At 41.2% G+C, this 25,165-nt stretch overlaps 1 protein-coding gene across 1 annotated transcript; it reads right to left on the reverse strand.

Annotated features, from left to right (window-relative positions):
* Positions 1–3,319: 3,319 nt before the first annotated feature.
* On the reverse strand, positions 3,320–23,488 carry LOC139368115 (marker of proliferation Ki-67). The gene is made up of 17 exons (XM_071106690.1): positions 23,296–23,488; positions 22,691–22,796; positions 21,454–21,535; positions 19,819–19,934; positions 19,580–19,652; positions 18,641–19,436; positions 17,775–18,013; positions 16,585–17,680; positions 16,360–16,475; positions 16,024–16,201; positions 15,500–15,637; positions 14,356–14,834; positions 14,014–14,050; positions 13,428–13,533; positions 12,415–12,496; positions 12,187–12,302; positions 3,320–7,210 (listed from the first exon to the last, which is right to left on the reverse strand). Exons 2-17 carry the CDS (start codon positions 22,777–22,779, stop codon positions 3,553–3,555), a joined length of 7,401 nt encoding a protein of 2,466 aa, XP_070962791.1. The 5' UTR covers positions 22,780–22,796; positions 23,296–23,488; the 3' UTR covers positions 3,320–3,552.
* Positions 23,489–25,165: the final 1,677 nt, after the last annotated feature.

Consider the following 25,165-nt stretch of genomic DNA (forward strand, 5'->3'; position numbering starts at 1 on the left):
ATTACTAGTTCCGCTAGAAATATGAATTTCATAATTTGAAATGGACATAATATTGCATTCTGGATTGCATTTTTTTTTTACAAATTAAAATCTAAATATGTCAATAACCTAAGACAGACCTGGCATTTAAAACTTGTTGCACAGAGTATCTGCTAAAAACTGCTCCCCTTTATCGCTGGATGGGTGGGTCTGAGAATGTCTTTCTGCGATATTTAGGGGAGCTGTGCTCGAATACCCATACCAACGTACTGTGTACTACATACTTAATGAGTATACACTACCGGTCAAAAGTTTTAGAAAACCTTCTCATTCAAGGGTTTTTCTTTCATTTTCTACATTGTAGAATAATAGTGAAGACATCGAAACTATCAAATAACACATTAAATCATGTAGTAACCAAAAAAGTGTTAAACAAATCAAAATATATTTTATATTTGAAATTCTTCAAATAGCCACCCTTGGCCTTGATGACAGCTTTGCACACTCGTGCCATTCTATCAACCAGCTTCACCTGGACACTTTTCCAACAGTCTTGAAGGAGTTCCCACATATGCTGAGCACTTGTTGGCTTCTTTTCCTTCACTCTGCGCTCCGACTCATCCCAAACCATCTCAATTTGGTTATGGTCGGGGGATTGTGGAGGCCAGGTCATCTGATGCAGCACTCCATCACTCTCCTTCTTGGTAAACTATCCCTTACACAGCCTGGAGGTGTGTTGGGTCATTGTCCTGTTGAAAAACAAATGATAGTCCCACTAAGCCCAAACAAGATGAGATGGTGAATCACTGCAGAATGCTGTGGTAGCCATGCTGGCTAAGTGTGCTTTGAATTCTAAATATATCACAGTGTAACCAGCAAAGCACCACCACACCATAACACCTCCTCCATGCTTTGCAGTGGGAAATACAGATGCGGAGATCATCCGTTCACCTACACTGCATCTCACAAGCAATAGCGGTTGGAACCAAAAATCCACTGGTCTAATGTCCATTGCTTGTGTTTCTTGGCCCATGCAAGTCTCTTCTTATTATTGGTGTCTTTTAGTAGTGGTTTATTTACAGCAATTCGTTCATGAAGGCCTGATTCACAGTCTCCTCTAAACAGTTGATGTTGATATGTGTCTGTTACTTGAACTCTGAAGCATTTATTTGGGCTGCAATTTCTGAGGCTGGTAACTCTAATGAACTTATCCCTCCTATCCTCCTGCTGCAGAGGTAACTCAGTCTTCCATTCCTGTGGTGGTCCTAATGAGAACCAGTGTCATCATAGTGCTTGATAGTTTTCCGTATTGACTGACCTTAAAGTAACAATGGACTGTTGTTTCTCTTTGCTTATTTGAGCTGTTCTTGCCATAATATGGAGTTGGACTTTTTTGTCTATCATCTGTATACCCCCCCCCCCCCTTTTTTTTGTTACTACATGATTCCTTGTTATTTCATAGTTTTGATGTCTTCACTATTATTATACAACATATAAAATAGTACAAATAAAACAATCTTGAATGAGTAGGTGTTCTAAAACTTTTGACTGATAGTGTATACTACACAATATTAGTTCATTTTAGTATACTGTAAACGAAGGTACTAGGGCTTCGCCTGTACCGGAAGTTAATACTGTTGCTATGCAACCTCTTGCTAGCTTGTTAACAAATGACTAATTTTATGATTTTGGGTGTGTTCGTAAATTCAATCTGGAGTGCCAGAGTTTGCTCAGAATGTCAGACTACTCGCTCTAGCAGAGTTGGTTAGGCTGTTTTGTGTTATCCAGAGCGTTGGTGACTGTAACTGTGCTGCTGGCAACAATTTAAATACGCTTTGTTTTGTGCCTATGTTTACTGTCAATATTGACACCGGTCATATTCAACAGGTGTTGAGCGTTATTCTGCGCTATGAAATTGGAATAATCCTGAATAATCAAGTCAACACATGTTACGTAGTTAGTTAAATAGCATATAGTTAATATAATGCCTGGCAAGTTCAGTGTATTAGTAGGTAGCTAATGTTAGCAACATACCGGTACATAATATGTGTTTCATAAGAGATAGCATATCTAATCAATTGTCAGCCAACATAACGTGTAATGGAACTTATTTTAAAAGTAATTACTTTATTACATTGCTCAACATGTTAACATTTGCCATAACTAGTTAAAGCAATGAATTTGTATCCACTCTTTCAAATCTGAAATTTTTGTGAAGCCACGCCCATTTTCTGAAGAAATTCCATTATGGGCCCTAAAAGCACAGAAATACTGTCCACTGCCTGTATACTTCGTATTTTGGCGAATTTAGTGCGACATCCGGGAACTTTTGGTATACTAACTATATCCATACGATGACCAATAAGCATACTACATACTCAATTTCTGTCACATATACAGTTAGTGCAGGTTAATACGAGTATTCAAACACAGCTTCGGTATTAGATGGTCAATTATCATAATTATTGTATGTTTATAATGCAGCTAGAATAAACATGGAACATTTACTACACAGCTGGTTTGCACATACTAGAAATTATAAGAGGAATACAATATCTGGCAGGGTCAACATACTTGCCAGCTGAAAACTGCATCTCATCTTTTATTTCTAGATGCAGTCAGAAGTCATCTAAACCACAATGCATTTTTCTGCACAGTATGTGAACTTTAGAACAATCCCTTTTTTTATTTTACTCCGAGACAACTGACAGACAATTACTTTATGACAAGGGGTGTCAAACTCTGCTGGTTTTTGCTTTCAATTAAGATCTAACTAGACAACTAGGTGAAGGGAGTTCCTAACTAATCTGTGACCTCAATTCATCAATCAAGTACAAGTGAGGATAAAAAACCTGCAGACACTCGGCCCTTCGTAGAATGAGTTTGACACGTACTTTATGCAGATCCCAAATGTTTAAAGCTTACAAGGCTTCTTTTTGACAGTAAAGATGACCACTTGTTTCCTCAGAGGGTCTGGGGCAGAGATGGGGAGTTTTGCACCATTTGTTCTCTTCACAGGTTCTGGAAACCATTTCATACAAGAGCTGCCTCCTTGCTTTGTGTGTGTCAAACAAAGCATTGTTATTCTTTTAAATGGCGATGTCATTTTGGCCAAGACAACCACAATGGAAATACTTGAATCGTTTGTGAATGTATCCTCACTAATCTGAATGAATAATGTGTGGGGATAACCTCCATGCATGTGGTATTGTATGTGTTGGAGTTAAATCAAAGACAAATATAAAAATGTACAGTACCAGAACCTACTCAATGCTACAGCATAATAAGAAATTCTGACAACTTAATTTTTTTGATTTTTAATATGAATAATTTCCCCCAAAATATTTTCAGTCTAAATAGAACACCATACAAATGATTTAAAAATGTAAAAAAATATTCAGAGAATGTAGCAAAACTAACCACAATTAAGACCAAAAATCAGAATAATATTGTAAAGCACTGGCCTTCAATTATACATCTGTAACTCTAGGCAAGTACAAAAAAATAATAAGTTGAGCATTAGCATTTCTATAACAAAGCATTAAAAACAAAAAATCTATGACTGCCTAAGCTCTATTTTCTTGCTGCTCTCCCTCTGCGGGGCTTACACGGCTGCTCCGACTCAGTACCTTGCTCAATGTCAATTTCCTGAGATACCGTTTTTCCTTTTGTCGCTTTACCTCTTCCTTTTGTAGCAGCCACAACTGTGGCATCGGGGATGGTCTCTCCCTCCGGGACAGCAGGAGTAGTGCTTGTGGCCTCAACGGGAGTTCCTGCAGTAGACTTTGCTGCTCGTCTTGTTTTCTTGACAGGCTCCTTTGGAACAGCTTTATCAGAGAGATCTGCCTCTTCAGTTGTCATAGATCTTGCTGCATTTCTTTCATTTACTGGCTTTGAAATGGGGACCGTAGCTTCAGCAGCAGAGGTCTCTATGGTGCTATGGCGTGCCCTTTTTGAGGGTGTTGATTGTACGGTCTCCTCTTTGACCGCGACGTAAGATCTTGCTCTTCTCCCTCGCACTGTCTTCACAACCTGCTGTTCTTCACTCCGTTCAGGCTGTTCTTCAACCTTAGTAACAGGAACAGTATCATTCCGTCTGGATGTCTTCTGTTTAGGAAGAGGGGTGACCTTGTGTGTAACTTCCAAATCAGGTTTCCAATTCACAGATTTTGAGGTCTTTTTTGAGTCTTCGTCAATGGTTTCCATGCCTTCAATAGAATTTGCCTGGTCAGAGGTCGTTTCAGAAACAGCATTTCCCTTTTTAGGGGCTTTTCCTCTTTTAACCACAGCAGTCATAACCTCCGTGTCTGTTACCTCAGCCTCCAACGGAGTGCTCTCGGCTGCAATGGTGGTTTCATCTGCAGAGACTTTGGATTTAGCTGCCCTTCTACCTCGCTTGACAGGCTCAGATGGAACTTCCACAGTTGCTTCTGCAACAGTGGGCACCTTTGTGGAATCAGCTGCTCCTCTGCGTGCTCGCTTGGCAGGCACTTCATCCTTCACAACGGCTTTTGCCTTCCTTCTCCATCCTGGTTTGACAACCGGAGCTTCCAGCAGTTCTTCAGCATCAGCCTCTTCACGCTCTGGTCTAGCATCAACCTCAGTTTGTGCAGGAAGGTGGACCTCCTGCACTACCATGTTCTCAACTTCCACCACTTCAGGAACCTTCTGCTGCTTTGCTCTTCTTCCTCCTCTTTTAGGTTTCTCTGTAGGGGGAGCAGATGTTTCCTCCGGAGTCTCTGTGGATACTGGCGGGACGACACACCCAGGGTCCTGTTTAGTCCTTCTTCCCACTCTTTTAGGTTTCTCAACCGAAGCCAAGGTAGTCTGCTCCTGGAGCTCAACAGTCAGAGTCTCAACGGTGTGATCCTCAACAGACTCAACTTGCTCTACAGAAGCCTGCTTAGTCTTTCGTCCCCCTCTTTTGGGTTTCTCAACTGGAGCTACAGTGGTCTGCTCCTTGGCTTCAACAGTCAGAGACTCAATGGGGTGATCTTCAACTTGCTCTACAGAAGCCTGCTTAGTCTTCCTTCCCCCTCTTTTGGGTTTCTCAACTGGGGCCACAGTAGTCTGCTCCTGGGCTTCAACTTCAACAGTCAGAGACTCAACAGGCTCAACTTGCTCTACAGAAGCCTGCTTAGTCTTTCTTCCCCCTCTTTTGGGTTTCTCAACTGGAGCCACAGTGGTCTGCTCCTTGGCTTCAACAGTCAGAGACTGAACAGGGTGATCCTCAGACTCAACTTTCTCTACAGAAGCCTGCTTAGTCTTCCTTCCCCCTCTTTTGGGTTTCTCAACTGGGGCCACAGTAGTCTGCTCCTGGAGTTCAACAGTCAGAGACTCAACAGGGTGATCTTCAACTTGCTCTACAGAAGCCTGCTTAGTCTTCCTTCCCCCTCTTTTGGGTTTCTCAACTGGGGCCACAGTAGTCTGCTCCTGGAGTTCAACAGTCAGAGACTCAACGGGGTGATCCTCAACAGGCTCAACTTTCTCTATAGAAGCCTGCTTAGTCTTCCTTCCCCCTCTTTTGGGTTTCTCAACTGGGGCCACAGTAGTCTGCTCCTGGAGTTCAACAGTCAGAGAATCAACGGGGTGATCTTCAACTTGCTCTACAGAAGCTTGCTTAGTCTTCCTTCCCCCTCTTTTGGGTTTCTCAACTGGAGCCACAGTGGCCTGCTCCTGGGCCTCAACTTGTTCAATGGGAGTTTCAACACTCACAGACTCCACTTGATCTACAGGCTCCTGCTTAGTCTTTCTTCCTCTTATGGGTTTCGCAAACAGGACTGAGGCCTCCACCTCTTCTGTAGGAATATCAACCGCCACAACATTTTCTTCTGTTTTGGCTTCTTCAGAATCCTGTTTACCCAGTTTTCCTCTTGCCTGTGGTTTCTCAACAGGAACACTAGCAGGCATCTCCTTGGCTTCCACAATCTTAATTGGAGGAATTTCAAGAACCCCCGCTTCAACTTCTTCTACTGAATCCTGTTTAGGCTTTCTTCCTCTCTCAGACCTAACGACTGGAGTCTGGGCCTCAAACGTCTCAGTGACAGGAACACTCACAGCTTCAGTGTTCTCCAACACGGTTTCAACTTGTTCTACAGAAGCCTGTTTGGCCTTTCTTCCTCTTCTGGGTTTCACCACGGGGACATCAGAAGTTGGCTGCTGGTCCTCAATTGGAGGAATTTCATCACTCTCACTTTCAACAGCGTTCTCCTGCACTGATTCAACTCTCTCTACAGAAGCCTGTTTGGCCTTTCTTCCCCTCTTGAGCTTTTCAGCAGGAACTGGGTCAACTGCCATTTTCTCCTGGACATCCACAGAGTCCATAGTTTCTGCTGGTGCCTCAACGCTACTGGTCTCATTACACCTTGCCGATTTCCCTCTAGCAGGTGGTGGCACAATCCCCTCAGTTTTCTTTACTCTACCTTTTACTGGAACAGAAGGCTCTTCACTGTCAAGATGTGCCATCTCCACTGCCTCAGCAGGTGCAGCAATGGGCTCAGCAAGAGGAGCAGGTTGTTCTTCCTCCACAACCTCAGCAGGTGCAGCAACGGGCTCAGCAAGAGGAGCAGGTTGTTCTTCCTCCACTGCCTCAGCAGGTGCAAAAGCTGGCTCTACCTCCTGCACTGCCTCAGCAGGTGCAGAAACAGGCTCTACCTCCTGCACTGCCTCAGTAAGAGGAGCAGGTTGTTTTTCCTCCACTGCCTCAGCAGGTGCAGAAACTGGCTCTTCTACCTCCTGCACTGCCTCAGCAAGAGGAGCAGGTTGTTCTTCCTCCACTGCCTCAGCAGGTGCAGAAACTGGCTCTTCTACCTCCTGCACTGCCTCAGCAAGAAGAGCAGGTTGTTCTTCCTCCACTGCCTCAGCAGGTGCAGAAACTGGCTCTTCTACCTCCTGCACTGCCTCAGCAAGAGGAGCAGGTTGTTCTTCCTCCACTGCCTCAGCAGGTGCAGAAACTGTCTCTTCTACCTCCTGCACTGCCTCAGCAAGAGGAGCAGGTTGTTCTTCCTCCACTGCCTCAGCAAGAGCAGCAGCAAGCTCTTCCACTGCCTCGGTTGTCATGGCATCAGGAATCTCTTGGGCGTCACCAGAAATTTCTTCAACAGGTTGAGCGACGTGCTTGGGGGTCTTCACAACATCTAAGCTTACTTTCTGAAGAGCCTTAGGCCCTCTTGGAGTGTTCTGTTTAGAAGATCTATTTCTCTTTGGAGTGGGTGCTTGAGGGTATTCAAACCTGAAAAGGAAAATATAAAATTAAAATGTTAACAGTACACCATTACACCTATGGATCCAAGTGTATGGTTTAACATGACAAATAATTGTTCAATTATGACATGTTGTCCATCACATTTTAAAACGGACTATAAAGCAAACTAAACTAGAGCCTGACATTTTAAAAATCGGTGGGCCGATATAATAAAAACGGACGATAGCAGCCTTTTACGGATGTATTTGCATCAGCGTTTAATCCACCAAAAAGGGCCAAAATAAGGTGCAGAGAAAACATCTGATGAAAAATAGACTCTTTGCATTTCATTAGTCCTTTAGCGAAGCCCGCAAAATCTGATGTGTTATATTCAATCAGTAGGGAACCATCAGTTGTAGGCCTTCAGATATTTTTGTAGAAATTAAAATGAAATGTCATTTGTATTTAATCTTTACAAATAATTGTAATCATTTTCTGATTCCATGCCTTCAGTTTGTGTTGCAAAGAGCAGTTAATACTGAGAGAAAATGATTAAAATCAGGATTCTCTTTGGTGGTCTCTGGGTAGAAAAATTGAGCTAGCTCAGCCAGCCATTGGCTAGGCCTTCAGAAGCTGGACAGAAGGCTTCTGGCATTCAACTGTATTATAGAGCAGAATGACAGTGGAATGACCCAATCACATTGACAGGACTCGACAAGAGAAAATAATCAGTGTCACAAGCAGTAGTTTGCTCACACTAGTAACGTTCACTAGCTTTTGTTGTAGTGTGACAAAATAGTGAAGGCAGCTGCAGCAGCTGTTAACTTCAAGATGGATGTTTTTGCTAATTTGCTAACCTTTAAGATTTACTTTCATACTATGTTTACAACTAATTATCTGATGAGTGGCACTGTTTTGTTGCAGCTCGCTTGCTGTTAGCCATCTCTGAAAACAATGACTGAAACATTGTTCCATGTACAACTTTAGATCCCTTGTCAGTGTGATAGACATGATCAAATATATTTGCAATGGAAGGTAATAGCTGTTTTTTTTATTTGACATAAAATGGTTGTGCTGTTGTATTGGTATGATTTCATGGGGCCTACTGGAGTGAATGGGCTGCTTATTCTTTAGCATTATTTGATGCGGTGTTTAACGGCTGTCGCCTGTATCAGCCGTGTCTGACCAGAATGGTCTCTCCATCAGTGCCACGGAGAGCACAGGTATTACGGTCCCTGTCCTTTCAGCACAGTGAGCCCGTCACCTTTGATGTGACACTTGTCGCTATTGTTGATAGTGGTGTTGGCTACGTGTCCATGCCGGTTCCGTCTGTACGGCAGCCCGAACCGCAGCCAGACCTGTAATTAATAATGTCAAAAAGTATTGATTAAAGATGTATAGCGCATTAGGTGATGCTTCGTTCAGTTATTTTCTAGATTTGTTTGATACGCATTGGAAGATTTGATGCCTCTGAATGCCTAGTTTCTAAAGTCAGTTTGCCACCGCATTCATTTATGTACATAAACCATGGATTGCTGATGCTATGTATTGGCCAGAAAAAAATAGTAATGGTCCGTTTGTAGGCACTAACTCAGTCATGTTTCGTTGGACAAAGCAGATGGGGAAAATGGCATTAATAAACTTTTTGTTGTATGAGATAATCATCAGCTAACGTCACTGTGAATGTATGTAATAAAGCACATAAGGAACATAAAGGCTTCATAAAAAGGTAATGTTAACTGACTGCTATCATCTCATAGGAAAAAATGTATAAGACCGCCTAAGCCAGTGATGGAAAAATAGTTTGTTTATTCTAAAACCCTATATACACTTTCCCAATAGCGATGGCTGAACAAACCAGAAGCTCTATTGAGGCTTTCAAGTCAACAGTCGGCCATATTGGCACTCCCCAGTAGGAGCAGTTCTCCATAGGAATTCATGAAATTCTACAGTATTTCAAACATTTCAAGGAACAAATGAGTAAAAAAAAATATTTTTTTTGTAGTGGGGACAGTAACATTAGTAATGTCTAAAATTTTTACTTTAAGGAAAATATTTACCATGCCTTCAGAAAGATGACACACCCCTCGACTTATTCCACATTGTGTCACAGCATGCATTTAAAAATAGAAAAAAAATAGATTTCCCCCTCCCACTGGCCTACACACAATACCCCATGACAAAGTGGAATTGTGTTTAGACATTTTTTGCTAATTCATTAAAAATGAAAATCAATAAATGGTCAACCACTTTGATATGGCAAAAGTTCAGGAGTAAAGGTCACAATAAATTGCAAGTACTGTGTACAATAATATTGTTAAACATTTAAATGGCTACCCCATCTCTGCACCCCACACATACAGATAATTGTAAGATCCCTCAGTCAAGCAGGGAATTTCAAATAGATTCAACCACAAAGATGAGGGGGGTTTTCCAATGCCAATAGTGACTTTAAAACAACGGCTGTGAAGGGAGACAACTGAAGACGGATCAACACCAAAAGGAAGCATGTAGATAATAAAATATATGAATCCTGTTTGCAACAAGACACTAAAGGAATACTGCAAAAAATGTGGCTAAGCAATAAAAAAAAAAATCCCCGAACAAAGTGTTATTGCATTTGCCCCAAAAATAAAACACGGAGTACCACGCTCCATATTTTCAAGCATTGTGGTGGCTGCATCATTAAGGAAGTGAGTTTCAGGATAAAAAAGAAACGGAACTAAGCACAGGCAAAATCCTAGAGGAAAACCTGGTTCAGTCTGCTTTCCACCAGACACCGGGAGATTAATTCATCTTTAGGCAGGATCATAACCTAAAACAAGACTGAAGCTACACTGGAGTTGCTAACCAAGAAGATGTTGAATGTTCCTGAGTGGCAGAGTCATGGTTTTGACTTAAATCTGCTTGAAAATTTATGTCAAGACCTGAAAATGGTTGTTTAGCAATTATCAACAACCAATTTGACAGAGCTTGAAGAATTTAAAAGAATGGGGAAATGTTGGCAAATCCAGGTGGAAAGCTCTTCGAGACTTACCCAGAAAGACTCACTGGTGTAATCGCTGCCAAAAGTTGATTCAACATGTATTGAGGAGTTGAATACATTTCTAATCAAGATTTGTTAACTATAATGAAAAATAAAACCAATCTTAGAGAGTGTTTGTACAGTGTAGATTGTTGACTGAAAACGACAATTAAATCACATTTAATCCCACTTTGTAACAACAAAATGTGGGAAAAGTCAAGGGGTGTGAATACTTTGAAGGCACTGTATATTTATTCTTAGTTGTGTTTAGCTCACAATTTAAAAGTATGCATTAAAAAAGGTGTCTAATAGAATAAATGTGGCAAACAAGACACATTAATAAATGCATTTCTATAGCTTCTAAAATATATATTTTTTGTGGTGGGAAGTACCCTAACCAAACCATAACCCTTACCATTTTACATTTCAACTTCAATGGGGTAAGCAAGGACCGTTCACTGAGGCAACGCTTGGGGCGAAAGGCAGCAATATGCCAGCAGCCAATTTTGTGAGTTATGTTTTTCATTTTAAGTGACAACTACCAGAATTCAATGACCACAGCTCTTCAATTGACGACAACATAGCTACCGTAAATACCAATACATTGAAAATGTGTCCCGTGTCATTTTCCAGCAGGTTAGCACGAGGCAGCCATCTTCAGAGGCACATTTTTGCTGCAATCAGTACAGTTTATCCTCATTTCACTAGAGTAACAGTTTTTCCATAAACATATCTTGTCATTCTGGTGCTCATAAATTTTGTTGCTTACATTTAATGTTCTTTTTTCAAATTTAGGAAATAAGTTTCAAGTATTTTTGCAGGGCTGTTTTAAGCGCAATCCACACAGAAAATGTATTTTTTTTCTTTCCAGCTATAGTAATACATTTTTTGGCAGATATCGTTAACTTCGACGCTACCTAATCCCTGTAGCGGGATCATTCGTCGGCAACCGCTGAATAGCATAGCGCAACAGTCAAATAATATTGCTAACAAACATTCATATAATCACAAGTGCAATATTGCAAAACACAGCTTAGCCTTTTGTTAATCACCCTGTCGTCTCAGATTTTGAAATTATGCTTTACAGCAAAAGCAATCCAAGCGTTTGTGTAAGTTTATCGATAGCCTAGCATAGCATTATATACACTTAGCATCAGGAAGCTTGGTCACGAAAATCAGAAAAGCAATCAAATTAACCGTTTACCTTTGATCTTCGGATGTTTTCACTCATGAGACCCCCAGTTACACAGCAAATGTTCCTTTTGTTCCATAAAGATTATTTTTATACCCAAAATACTGACGTTTGTTTGTCGCGTTATGTTCAGAAATCCACAGGAAAGAGGTCATGACAAAGTAGACGGAAATTCCAAATAGTGTCCACAGAAACACGCCAAACGTTTTTCATAATCATTCCTCAGGTAGTTTTTAAAATATATATTCGATAATATATCAACCGCGGGAGGAACAATGGTGGCTTTACTCAATTGCGCACAAACTCACTCTGAGAGCCCCCACCTCTCCACTTATGCAATGTGATCCTTCACGCTCAAAGCCTGAAACTATGTCTAAAGACTGTTGACACCTTAGGGAAGCCACAGACAAAGGAATCTGGTTAATATCCATTTAAATGGAGCAATGTGAGGCTATGGAACATGGAGTTTTGAAAATAGAAGCCACTTCCTGGTTTGATTTTTCTCAGGGTTTCGCCTGCAATATCAGTTCTGTTATACTCAGACAATATTTTGACAGTTTTGGAAACGTTAGTGTTTTCTATCATAATCGGTCAATTATATGCATATTCTAGCATCTGGTCGTGAGAAATAGGCCGTTTACTTTGGGAACGTTATTTTTCCAAAAATAAAAATAGTGCTTCAAGAGGTTAACAGTGAATATTTACATTAAAATCAGATCAAAAATCCCACATCGGTCAGGCTCTAGACTAAACACATTAAATAAATTCTTATTCGCTGACTTATAAACCGACATAAGATGCACAAACCTGAAAGAACGGTCAATAATTGTGATTAGATCCCCATGTTTTAAATGTTCAGACTGCTGCAAAATCTCTCCATTGACACGGGTCGGGTTCGTTGAACTCAAATTAGTTAAAATAACCTGCAAGAGAAGGAGAAAAAAAGTACCTTACAATACTTGCTCTACAGACACTAAAATTAAAGTAACTTGACTTATTGAAGGCAGCAATTATATTGGCTGACTCTGCAATTACCTCGTTATTTTCATTCAACTCAATCCTGCAATGCTTCTTGGATACTTCGGGAAGTTTAACGCAAATGTCGCAGTCAGGTTTCCTAAGAGACAATGAGACCATAATAAATATTCTGTAGAAAGGTTGTCAACATTTCCTGATTTCATTGTATACCCGTCATCAGCTCTGCAAGTATATGATTCACATTTTTAAACTAAAAAAAAAAAAAAAAAAATGTAAACTGTTTAAGGCATTTAAGTTGTATTTCATGGTTTATCTTTATCCCCATAAGCTGTTACTCCAGCAACAGCTACAATTGCTGGGGTTAACACAGCACACATATGGAAACAAAAGTTCAGTTGAGTAAATGCTAAATGTGTGGCAATTTATGAACAAGAGCAGGCTAATAAATCCAATCCATAATTCATTTTCAGTGGATAAGGCTGAATGGATCTCTAGGGTCTGTGGTGAAATGTCTTCTGAAACGTTTCGAAAAGCTGTAATAGTGAACAAAGCTCAACAACCGAAGACAGCAGTAGAAAGGCCGCCTCTTCACAAATTTAAAAATGACCCCAAGTAGGAATTGGCAAAAACATTGAGAAATCTAAGATGTGTCAAATAAATTATATCCTGCTCTGGGCTCAAGCCATGCATTTGGTTTGCTAACTTGCTAGATGTCAAGATTAAGCAAATGTCTCTGCTGTAATCAAGACAAGAAGCTTGATTGGCTAGCAAGTAAACAAACCAAATGCATAGCTGGAGCCCTGGGCTGGATATAATTTGACACATTTCAGATGACATTTTTTCCTTCCTCCCGGTATTGTAAATCAACCTGTTGGTATCTCAAAATATAATGTACACCGGGGTTTCGCCCAAGCCCAGCACCAAGTAAAAACCACGTTCCATACATGCAGCAAAAGTAGACTCATAAAATGATCAGTACCATACAAAACTATGAATATATTACATTTAGATAATGGCACTCACTGCTATGGCATTTCACATATTGACAGATTTGAATAGCTTAAGCTCACCTTCCAAATAAGCATGATGCAGTCAGAGGAAACTCAGTCCCATCTCCGCCACTCCTTTTGATTACAACTATTTTCCCGTACAGGGGCATTTGGAATTCAACGTTACCTAAATAAAAAATAAAATGTTAGGACATTGAGCAATCATGTGAAATGTGTGACTCAATGATTCTAGCTACTGGCACGAGCTAGCTAGGGGGAGCCAAGTTGTTACGATTCGTAAAAAGAACAGCAACCAATAATCTGTGTGCAAACTGGTTAGTACTGCCTAGCAAGATTAAGTTGAGTGATTGCAGTGCCTCTTGATAGTAGTCAACTACTCGTAGGTTACATGAGTTAAGAATTTAATCGGCAACCAATATGCATTGCTGCATTGAACACACATGCCACTGTGCTTAACAACCTAGACAGCCAAGTAACCACGCTCTTCCGTGTAAACTAATTACCGGTAGCAGAATAAGCAGAGCGTCAAACACCAATGTAGAATCGCTATTCAAACATTGATGTGGACTGACGGGCGAAGCTAACTTATTGTCACTCTGTGCATTGTGAATGCTTATGTTAGCTATCTAGCAAGCAGATATGTTACCTGAGAGGCATTTAGGAGAAATAGCGTCGCCGTGAATCTGAAAATGAAACAAAGACCCTTTCAATTAAAAAGCTGATACAGTTGAAACATTCAGAACCTATTATAGTAGTAATGGGATAATATGAAATAAACCATTCAACAGCTAATACACATTCAGAACCTATTATAGTAGTAATGGGATAATATGAAATAAACCATTCAACAGCTAATAAACATAACAGGCAAATAAGTTATGCCAAAGACTTTTTGGTATGTAAACTTACCATTATACCAAACAACATCTGTGTTATAAAAGAGAACAATGGAGCTGAAACTACACAGAAATAGCCGTGTTGCCTTTACCTCTTTTGTCTCGCTGTGGACGTTGTCATCTTGGACTTTACCAGACATCTCTTCAACAGGTTCAGCGATTTGTTTGGGGGTGGTCAGGAGTTCCTTTACACCAACTAAGCTTACTTCCTGAGAAGCCTTAGGCCCTCTTGGAGTTGTCATCAGTTTTCCTCTGAGGTCTTCAATGGGTTGCACCTTCTGTCTTGGGGTCTTCATGATCCTCTTCACTCCAGTGAGACACTCGGGTTGTTCGGGTTTCTTCTGTTTGGGAGTCGAAATAGATTTTTTTGATTCTGGCCGCTGTTCTTCCTTCGATTCCTCTGAAGACATCTCTAAGGCAAGAATCTCATTTTGTGTAGTACGGGAGTCATCAGCTTCCTCCGTGATGAAACTGGATTCTTGACCATCCCGAAGGAGTCTAGTGACTGCATCGCTGTTGTACGCTCCCCGTTTAGCAGTAGAAACAACAAGTGGAGACACCACCATTTCACCTGTGAAGACAGGATATGATTAGTGTCAACTGATTTCAGCATGATATAGCTAACTGCCAAAATAACAGAAACACATGAGTAAATGGATACAAAGTATATTGAAAGCAGGTGCTTCCACACAGGTGTGGTTCATGAGTTAATTAAGCAATTAACATAATGTAGGGCAGGGCAACTTCAGACCTCGAGGGCCTGATTGATGTCACTTTCTCCAATCCCTAGCAAACAGCTGATTAATTTAATTGCATTCTAAACTGAAGATCATGATTAAGTGATTATTGGAGTCAGGTGTGTTAGCTGGGGCAAAACCGACACCAATCAGGCCCCCTAGGACTGGAATTACCAACCCTTGTATAAGAATGCTAGGCAGGCCATTATTTCGGCTACGCCCCCATAGGATGACAATGCTCCCCATCCACAGCACACAAGTGGTCACTGAATAGTTTGAGCATAAAAACAACGTATGAAACATAATATAGTGTACAATTCAGAAAAAGTCCCCCACACCATATTCTTCATCATTCATGCTCATCTTGACATGATAATAGGGAGAATCTCAATTGCATACTCCTTGTGTCCTCTCGCCTCTTCTCAAAACCCATTGGAGAAGGTCAGAGGGGAGGGACAAGGAGTATGCAATTGAGCCCACACCCCCCAAAATCCCTTACCAGTCTCCTCTGGGGTATTCATCACTGATGATTCAATCATAGATGTAGACTGGGCTCTCAGGGGGGTCTTGAGGGCACTCTGTACATTGACCACAGACTTCCTCTGCCTAGCAGGGGTCTTGAAAATGTCTGCAATGCCTGAAACCAAACAAAACCAGGTTGCTTTACTTGAGAACAATATGACAATGTAACAAGTCCTTTATATACAATGGATGAGTTCATAAATTCACCCTGGCAATCTACGCCGAATTCTGAGCACCCTGGTTTGAGTTCCAGAGCGCCGAATAAATTTAAAAAATTAAGACAGCTTTCTTAGCGCATGTTTATGTATACCTATTAAAATGGTTGCCAGTAACAGAGTAAGTCACTAACCCTCTTCATAACAAACACTCATCGGCTCTACTCTCTAGGGCAAGTAAAAAGTTCAGAGTGAGGCATTCTCTTACAATACAGTATATTTAACAACACCCCATATGAAAAACATACGCACATAGAACAGTGGGATTAGGAAATAGACCAATTACCTGACAAATCCTCATCCATTCTCATGTTCTTTTTTAGCACAGCCATGTTGTGGACAAGCTTTGGGGCGGCCCCACTTGGCTGAATGGCTTTCAGCCTGTGAGCTTTGCCCACAACAATGGTCACAGGTGAATCTGCATGACCAGTGCTGACATGTCCTATGAGTTTCCTCACAGGTGTCTGTAACAGAACAAACATCAACAAGTTAGGTAATGTAGCCATAGAAAAACTAAATCAAGACTACCATTGAAGTCTATTTAACAACAAGCTTCAATTTGCTACACTAGACACATTTATTAAAGTGCAGTCATGGAGGGCAAAATACTATCGAAACATACCTTCGGTTTTGGTACAACAGTCTTCGTCTTAGTCACTCGGGTGGTTTTCTTGGTTGGGATAACAGCTTGGGTCTTGGTCTGGCCAAACTTCACAATGTCAGCCCAGGAATTCACAACTTGAAACAAAGGAAATTAAACACTTAGATTGCAATCAAAATACAAAAATCAACAACAAAAAAAAAGTTACTGAATCCCAAATAGGAAATAAAGTAAATGGATGCATACCTTTTATAGATGCCCGAGAAACACCACTTCTTCTACGGATGACTTGAAGGGAATTTTTCAATGCGCTTTTCTGTGTCGTCTTCGAGGTAGATGACATTGTCGTTCGCCTCAAGGGAACACGAGGCGTTACAGTGACAGACGGCTGTAGGACAGAGTCCTGGTCTGCGGTGGGTGATGGGGTGCTGACGAGGGACACTGAGAACCGGCCTTGCATGGTGGGTGTCGTGTTGGCTGATGGCAAATTTGCAGGGGTCTTGGGAGTTTTCCCAGCCTTGGGTGTTTGAGATTCATCTTTTAATGTAGACTTTCTTCGAGCAGGAGACGGAGTCTTGACAGCGGTTTTTGGAGTCTTCTCTTTACCTGGAGATGGCGTTTTAGCTTTTGGTGACTTCTTGGCAGGCGAGGGAGTCTTGGCAGATGCCTTCGGCGACTTGGCCGGCGAGGGAGTCTTGGCAGATGCCTTCGGCGACTTGGCGGGCGAGGGAGTCTTGGCAGATGCCTTCGGCGACTTGGCGGGCGAGGGAGTCTTGGCAGATGCCTTCGGCGACTTGGCGGGCGAGGGAGTCTTGGCAGATGACTTCGGCGACTTGGCGGGCGAGGGAGTCTTGGCAGATGCCTTCGGAGACATGGCGGGCGAGGGAGTCTTGGCAGATGCCTTCGGCGACTTGGCGGACGAGGGAGTCTTGGCAGATGCCTTCGGCGACTTGGCGGACGAGGGAGTCTTGGCAGATGCCTTCGGAGACATGGCGGGCGAGGGAGTCTTGGCAGATGCCTTCGGAGACTTGGCGGGCGAGGGAGTCTTGGCAGATGCCTTCGGAGACTTGGCGGGCGAGGGAGTCTTGGCAGATGCCTTCGGAGACTTGGCGGGCGAGGGAGTCTTGGCAGATGCCTTCGGAGACTTGGCGGGCGAGGGAGTCTTGGCAGATGCCTTCGGAGACTTGGCGGGCGAGGGAGTCTTGGCAGATGCCTTCAGAGACTTGGCGGGCGAGGGAGTCTTGGGAGATGCCTTCGGCGACTTCTTGGCAGGCGAGGGAGTCGCCTTCTTTCCTGGACTTCCTTTCACGCCAAGACTCTCTGGGGCAGATTGTTCATGCTCCTATGAAATGCAAAAATTATTTAAGTGAGAATCAGCAATATATGTGAAATTAGCAAAGTCAACACACAAACCAAGAGTATATTATTGAACTTACCTTTATCAGACCAATTGCAGATGCTCTCCTGAGCAGTGACTGTTTCATTTTGGGGGCACACAAGCTTCGCCGTCCAGGAGTGGCACCTTTGCATAGTGGGGAGTCAGGAGGAAGACGTTTATCGAACAGTTCCGGCTCCAAATGACCTCCAAATGAAACCCTTTTCCTCTTGCACAGAGGTGTTGGAAATTCAGTTTCAAGGTCTCCACTCTTCCGTTTCTTAGCAGACGACTTTTTAACTGAGTAGATGGAAATGAAAAATATTTTATTATAGTGGTCAAACACATGCAATCACAAGAAGACATGACACCTTAGGTTAAACCAGGGGAGAACTGCCCACTCTCATTGAAGCCAGAGGTTCATGGCTGTTTGCAGTACTACAGGCATTGTTAGCAGAAAACAGGACCACTATTATAGTGAATGGAAACATTTTTTAGAAGAATCATGGGACCAATAGACCAGAGATCCTTGAAAAGGTTATTTTAAATTGCACACAGAAGTAGTTAAGGATAATTTAGTTGCTAACGGCAGCCTGCAGTACTCTGGTCGGCCTTGAACTTTGAGTCAGTGATTGAGAGAGGGCAGCTAGGGTGTAAAGTCACTTCCCGGAGTAGCTCAAACTGTGCATGTCTCCATGATAGCGCAATGAAGTCTGTTAAGATGGCTATCGAGTCTCCACATAGGAATGAATGGTGTCACATGATCAATGGCTTTGTTTATACATATATACAGACATTGGGTTAAACATAGGAATAATACAGAATGTAAATCAAATAATTGACATTGCTTAAGTTTCAAAGTAGGTTCATATGTATATGTGAAAAATGTGACCGCTATTGGGAAATAACTGGGCATTTTTTCCTCACCATTGATGGGTGTGGTCACCTCCAGCTCACAAAGCACATCCTGGGCTTGAAGCTTTTCCCCAGCAGGCCTTGGAGAGCGGGAATGCTCGGTCTTAGGAGTACTTGGCGTGGAATTCTCAGTTAGTACGATCTGGTCTTGGTTTGAGACGAAAGCATCAGCAGGTGGTTCTACCCCAGTTATCAAAGATTTGATAGGAGTGGCTTCCCTGCTCCTCCTCCGAGTGGGGGTCGTAAAGATTTCTGCAGTCGGACACTCAGAAATCTGCTCAGCCACTTCACTAGCAGTGAACTTCTCAGGGGTTGCCAGATGACTTTTCCTCTGAGAAACAGGGGCGGATTTTTCTTCAACAGTGGTGGGTGTTATGGACTTTGAAGAACGCCTTTTACCTTTGGGAGTTTCAAGAATAGAGGGAGGCAGTTGAATGAAATCTTCGACTGGCACATTCCCCTCAACAACCCGACCTTTGAGGGACTTTCGCTTCTTCTGAGCTGATTTTGGAGTCACCCCAGTGACAGGTGACACATTTTCAGTCTCCGCCTTCTTGGGTGTGGAAATGACAGACGCCCCATCCACTTTCCTGGTTGAGATAGGGTTCTGTGGGCAAAGCCTCGAAGCAGGTGTTCCAAGTGCTTTCTTTGGAGTCTTGGAATCCAGATCTTGTTTGAACATTTGGTACAGCTCACAGAAAGGGGAGCTTGGCTTGTTCTGTCCAAGACCATCCTCCTTGGGTTTGACATCAGAAGTGTTGGTTCCATCTTTAGCGCTGGTATCCCTTGCTTGGGTTTCATGTAAAACCTGTGACAAAGACAGCTTGAGCAGACTTTCTAGGCAATTCATGAGGTAGATTTCCTCAATGGTGCATATAATGAATAGTAAGTCATGCTTTATTATCAAATATGCCTCAGGCTTTTACTTTTAGTGTGCAACATGCATAATACCTGAGGAGTTTCACTTTTGCTAGCAGTAGAACATCGATTTTTCTTTGGAGTGGGTGCTGGAGGGTATTCAAACCTGAAGAAAAATAATTACAAAGACCCATTATCATATTTTCTATGCATGTTCAAAATGCACTTGTCCATTTATGACATGCTGTCCATCAAATTGGAGGAAGACAGTAAGCAGACTAAACACATAATTCTTATTCTCTGACTGTTAAACCGACAGAAGATGCACAAACCTGAAAGAACGGTCAATAATTGTGATTAGATCTCCATGTTTCAATCGTTCAGACTGCTGAAAAACCTCCCCATTGACACGGGTCGGGTTCGTTGAACTCAAATTAGTTAAAATAACCTGCAAGAGAAAACTGTCTTTCAATACTTGCTCTACAGACATTAAAATAACAGCAATTAGTGCATTCGGAAAGCATTCAGACCCCTTGACTTGTCACATTTTGTTACATTACAGCCATATTCTAAAATTGATTACATTGGGGGGAAGAGACAATCTACACACAATAACCCATAATGACAAAGCAAAACAGGTTAAGACTTTTTTTTTTTTTTTAAATGTATGAAATAAAAATGTAAAACTGAAATATCACATTTACATAAGTATTCAGACCCTATACGCAGTGCTTTGTTGAAGCACCTTTGGCAGCGATTACAGCCTCGAGTCTTCTTGGATATGAGGCTACAAGCTTGGCACACCTGTATTTGGAGAGTTTCTCCTATTCTTCTCTGCAGATCCTCTCAAGCTCTGTCAGGTTGGATGGGAGCATCGCTGCATAGCTATTATCAGGTCTCTCCAGAGATGGTCGATCAGGTTCATGTCCGGGCCACCCACTGTGTTGTCTTGGCTGTGTGCTTAGGGACGTTGTCCTGTTGGAAGGTGACCCTCCACCCCCAGTCCGAGGTCATGAACGCTCTGGAGCAGGTTTCACCAAGGATCTCTGTACTTTGCTCTGTTCATCTTTCGCTCAATCCTGACTCGTCTCCCAGGCACTGAAAAACATTCTCACAGCAAGACGCTGCCACCACCATAAAGATGGTGTCAGGTTTCCTCCAGATGTTACACTTGGCATTCAGACTAAAGAGTTCAATCATGGCTTCTTTAGGCCAGAGAATCTTGTTTCAAGGTCAGTCCTTTAGGCAAACTCCAAGCAGGCTGTCCTGTGCCTTTTACTGTGGAGTGCTACAGAGATGGTTGTCTTTCTGGAAGGTTATCTTATCTCCACAGAGGAACTCTGGAGCTCTTTCAGACTAAGCATTGGGTTCTTGGTCACCACCCTGACCAAGACCCTTCTCCCCCGACTGTTCAGTTTGGCCAGCTCTAGGAAAAGTCTAGACTGTTACAAACTTGTTCCATTTAAGAATGATTGAGGTCACTATTATTGGGGACCTTCAATGCTGCAGAAATGTTTTGGTACCCTTCCCCAGATCTGTGCCTCGACACAATCCTGTTTTGGACCACTACGAACATTCCTTCAACCTCATGGCTTGGTTTTTGCTGTGTCAACTGTGTGTCAACTTATATAGATAGCTGTGTGCCTTTCAAAATCATATCCAAACAATTGAATTTACAACAGGTGGACTCAAGAAACATCTCAAGGATGAGCACTGGAAACAGGACGCACCTGAGCTCAATTTCAAAAGGGTCTGAATAGTTATGTAAATAAGGTATCCGTTTTTTAATAATTTGCAAAAAAAGATATGACAAAAACAGGTTTTTAGATGTCGTTACAGGGTATTGTGTAGATCTGATTTATTTTATATTTGATCCAATTTAGAATAAGGCTGTAACATAACAAAATGTGGAAAAAATAGAGCTGAATACTTCCCGAATGCAATGTATATTGACTGACTATAGTTACCTCTTTATTTTCATTCAACTCAATCCTGCAATGCTCCTTGGAGACATGAGGAAGTTGAATGCGAATGTCGCAGTCAGGTTTCCTAAGAGACAAAAACACCATTATATTATGTAAAAATGTTGTCTACATTTTCTGATTTCATTGCATACATAAAGATTTTGTTCTGTCAATACAACATTTGTATTTATGGCATGTCAATTATATTTCATAACCCCATTAATAGGGTGTCCAATCAAAAACACATTTTTTGAATTGTGTAGATCGTCCTGAAAAAGAGTAAGGGTAACCACGTAAAAAAATAAATTATGGTAGACCCTTGTAGGATGGCCAAAATTAGGATTACTAAATAAATGGAAGCCTGAGAAAGGGTAATAAAGTTGTTGTTTTTTTAAAGTGGTATTGCACCTGACAGGCTCACTTTCTTCTTGAATCTGGAGGACATCAAACTATTTAGAGCTAAGATGGATGTCGATTTTGAGGCATGTAGTATTTTAATATTTTAGCATATGCTTTTCAGATGAATTAAAAAAATATTTCAAAAAACAATCTCTGAACTACACATTTAATTCAGCTCATGTCATGCAACTTTGAAGACGACCACAAAATCCTCTAAAGTTATGAGAAATTTGCACAACTAAGTCAGAGCTAGGTGCTTATCATCGGATGTATTAGGTTACCAAATCCAAATCTTATTGGATATCGTGTTAATGATATGTTAGAGAAAGATCCCACTGAAAGATTTAGAACATGAATAGTCATTTATTGGTCAAATGTATTTTATAACACAAGTTAGTACAATTGTCACCCATGGGTGGACACCCTACCATAAAACTGTTACTCCAGCCACACTTATTGGGGTTAACAGCAGCACATACAGGAACAGTCCAGTTGAGTAAATGTTAAATGTGTGGCAATTTATCAACATGAGTGTGCTAAACCCAATCCAGTTGACTTTCAGTGGATGAAGTTGAATGGGCCTCTAGGATCTGTGGTGACATGTCTTTTGAAACGCTGTAATACTGATCAACGACAGCAGAAGAAAGCCCGCCTCTTTACAAATTTAAAATGGCTAGACTGCAACATTGAACCACTGAGTAAAAACACGTTCCATACATGCAGCAAAAGTTGACTTTCATACATTGAACAGTACCAATAAAAAAAACGAAAACATACTTAATGACTCTCACTTCCATGGCATTACACGTATTGTTGACAGAATTGGAATGCTTTTTCTCACCTTCCAAATAAGCATGATGCAGTCAGAGGAAACTCAGTCCCATCTCCGCCACTCCTTTTGATTACAACAATTTTCCCGTGCAGGGACATTTTGAATTCAACTTTACCTAAATTACAAAGAAACAAACGTTAAGATAATGAGCGATCGTGTAAAATATGACTGAATCAACAATGATTCTAGTTAGCCACATTGTTCTGATTTGTAACAGCATCGCAACAATGTATTGATCAATAATCTGTGCCAACTGGTTACAACTGCCAAGTAAGGATACGTTTGAGGATTGTAAACGCTAGCGTCAGTCTTTGTAAATTAGTTACATTTGAGTTTAAAATTGAAATCGCCAACCAACATGTATTCCAACACGCATGGCACTGTGCTAACCTAGCTAGCCAACTACCCACGCGCTTCAGTGTTACCGAATTATTCATAATAAACATATTTAGCAAACTACCAACCAATGTAGAATGGCTATTTAAACACCGTTGTGAACGGGCAGTCGAAGCTAAATGTTGTTGCCACTTTGAAACGTTCTACGCGATCTAACTTTTGGCAGGCGTTAGCTAGCTACATTTGCAAGCAATTATAAATTATTTTGTTAACGTTACCTGAGGCAGTTCAAATATTCTTCAAAACAGCTGGTCGTCCATAAACTACAGGATAATACTTTACCCTTTATTAAACTATAACAATGATTGATAAAATCATCAACCTTGTTTTAAAAGACTCGCCTTACCTTCCTAAAACTGTTTCTCTTTATCTTGCCCTACCTATCTTTAGCTAATGTGTAGATGTTGACGGTTCCTTACTGCGCTTGGCAAAACGGTTAGCGTACTTCAGTGTACATGAAATCCCTCCGCACAATTCAATCTTATTAAAATACATAGTTGTGCTGTGGACTTGGTAGGTCAAAAAATATATTGGATATTATATTTTGTAAAACATATACCCCGTTTTATAGATTTCAGTGTGTCAAATGTGCTTTAAAATATGAAGGACTATTTTGTTTACAAGCCCGGCGGAGGACTTCTTCGCCTTCTAACAGATAGCCATTTGAAAACGTTTGAAATTACGCGCGAAGTGTGTCCATTGGCTGAAATCCTGTTAAAGGTACACGCACAGTAGTAGGAGGCAGAGCGGATTTGTTGAAGGTGAAATAACGTTGTAAGAAATTATAAAGTGATATAATTAAACAATTATATCAAACTATTAATTGTTTGTCAGCAGTGTATGTTAAAAGTAAAATTCCCAGAAACAAAAAGGTACAAATATTAGTTCAGTCTTTTCGTTCCTTGAAACTGAATGGTCAATGTGAATTAATCAAAATATCAAACAAGTATATTTGTGAGTATGGTAATGTTAACTTCCCTGAAGAAATACAATAATACGATTATTGTGTAGTCAGATTAATATAATAGTTCGATTAAAAAATGTACATGCTTTGCAAGAAGAACGATTTCCCTAATAATCATATTTACATGGACACGTCTGAAATCAGTCTACCTGATGGCACTGATAAATGCAGAACATCGACAACCAACATAAACGTTCTACCACAGCGACCATGTTATTTTTGGGAATCATATTTGATTCGGAGTATGGACATATAACTAAAGTTTGTATGTGATAACTACTTCTAAGACGCATATATTCAATTGTTCCGAACTCACTCACGCCAAAGAAAGAGTCTCGCTCGGCTCGTGCTAGTAAATGCGCAAATTACACAGAACAAAAATATAAACGACCGCAACATGTAAAGTGTTGGTCCCATGTTTCATAAACTGAAATAAATTATCGCAGAAATGTTCCACAAAAGTGTATTTCTCTCAAAAGTTGTGCACAAATATGTTTACATCCCTGTTAATGAGCATTTCTCCTTTGCCAAGATAATCCATCCACCGGACAGCTGTGGTATATCAAGAAACTGATTAAACAGCATGACCATTACACAGATGCAACTTATGCTTGGGACAATAAAAGGACACTAAAATGGGCAGTTTCTTCACACAACACACTAAAATACCACAGGATGAGACATAATACCCATAATACCCATAAAAGCAATCGTTATCCCACCATACATTTTCCCATAGGGCATTTTAGAAACACTTAAAATAAGGGCTGTGTTTCGTGTAGGCTTACCGAAAGCAGTGCGATGCACTGTTGAGTGTTTAAATCCTGAGGGGCTTGTGCTGATTGTACTGAGATTATGACAGCAGGTTAAATGGCATCCCTTGAGAAGGCAAGAACAAGAAGTTATGTCAGGACAAGTGCAGTATTATCATAATGATAAAATGGAGGGAAAAGGGACATGGTTTGTTAAAGAAGAATGGTAGAAAGTGTAAGCAGAGTGAACTGAAGACAGGAGGAGAAATGGAAGTGAATGAGGGAGAAGTATTGGAGGTGGTAGGTGTGGTGAAGTTCTCGGAGTCTGAGAAAGATGAGTCTGACAGTAGGAGTGAAGTTTTGGGAAAAAGT

The sequence above is a fragment of the Oncorhynchus clarkii genome, chromosome 16, assembly GCF_045791955.1.
Source record: "Oncorhynchus clarkii lewisi isolate Uvic-CL-2024 chromosome 16, UVic_Ocla_1.0, whole genome shotgun sequence".
NCBI lineage: Eukaryota > Metazoa > Chordata > Actinopteri > Salmoniformes > Salmonidae > Oncorhynchus > Oncorhynchus clarkii.

Coding starts and splice junctions, on each gene's coding strand:
- LOC139368115 (XM_071106690.1), bottom strand. CDS start 22,779: ATGTCCCTGCACGGGAAAATTGTTGTAATCAAAAGGAGTGGCGGAGAT. Junction 21,536..22,690: donor GCATCATGCTTATTTGGAAG/GTGAGAAAAAGC, acceptor TTTGTCTCTTAG/GAAACCTGACTGCGACATTC. Junction 15,638..16,023: donor AATGGATGAGGATTTGTCAG/GTAATTGGTCTA, acceptor GTTTGGTTTCAG/GCATTGCAGACATTTTCAAG.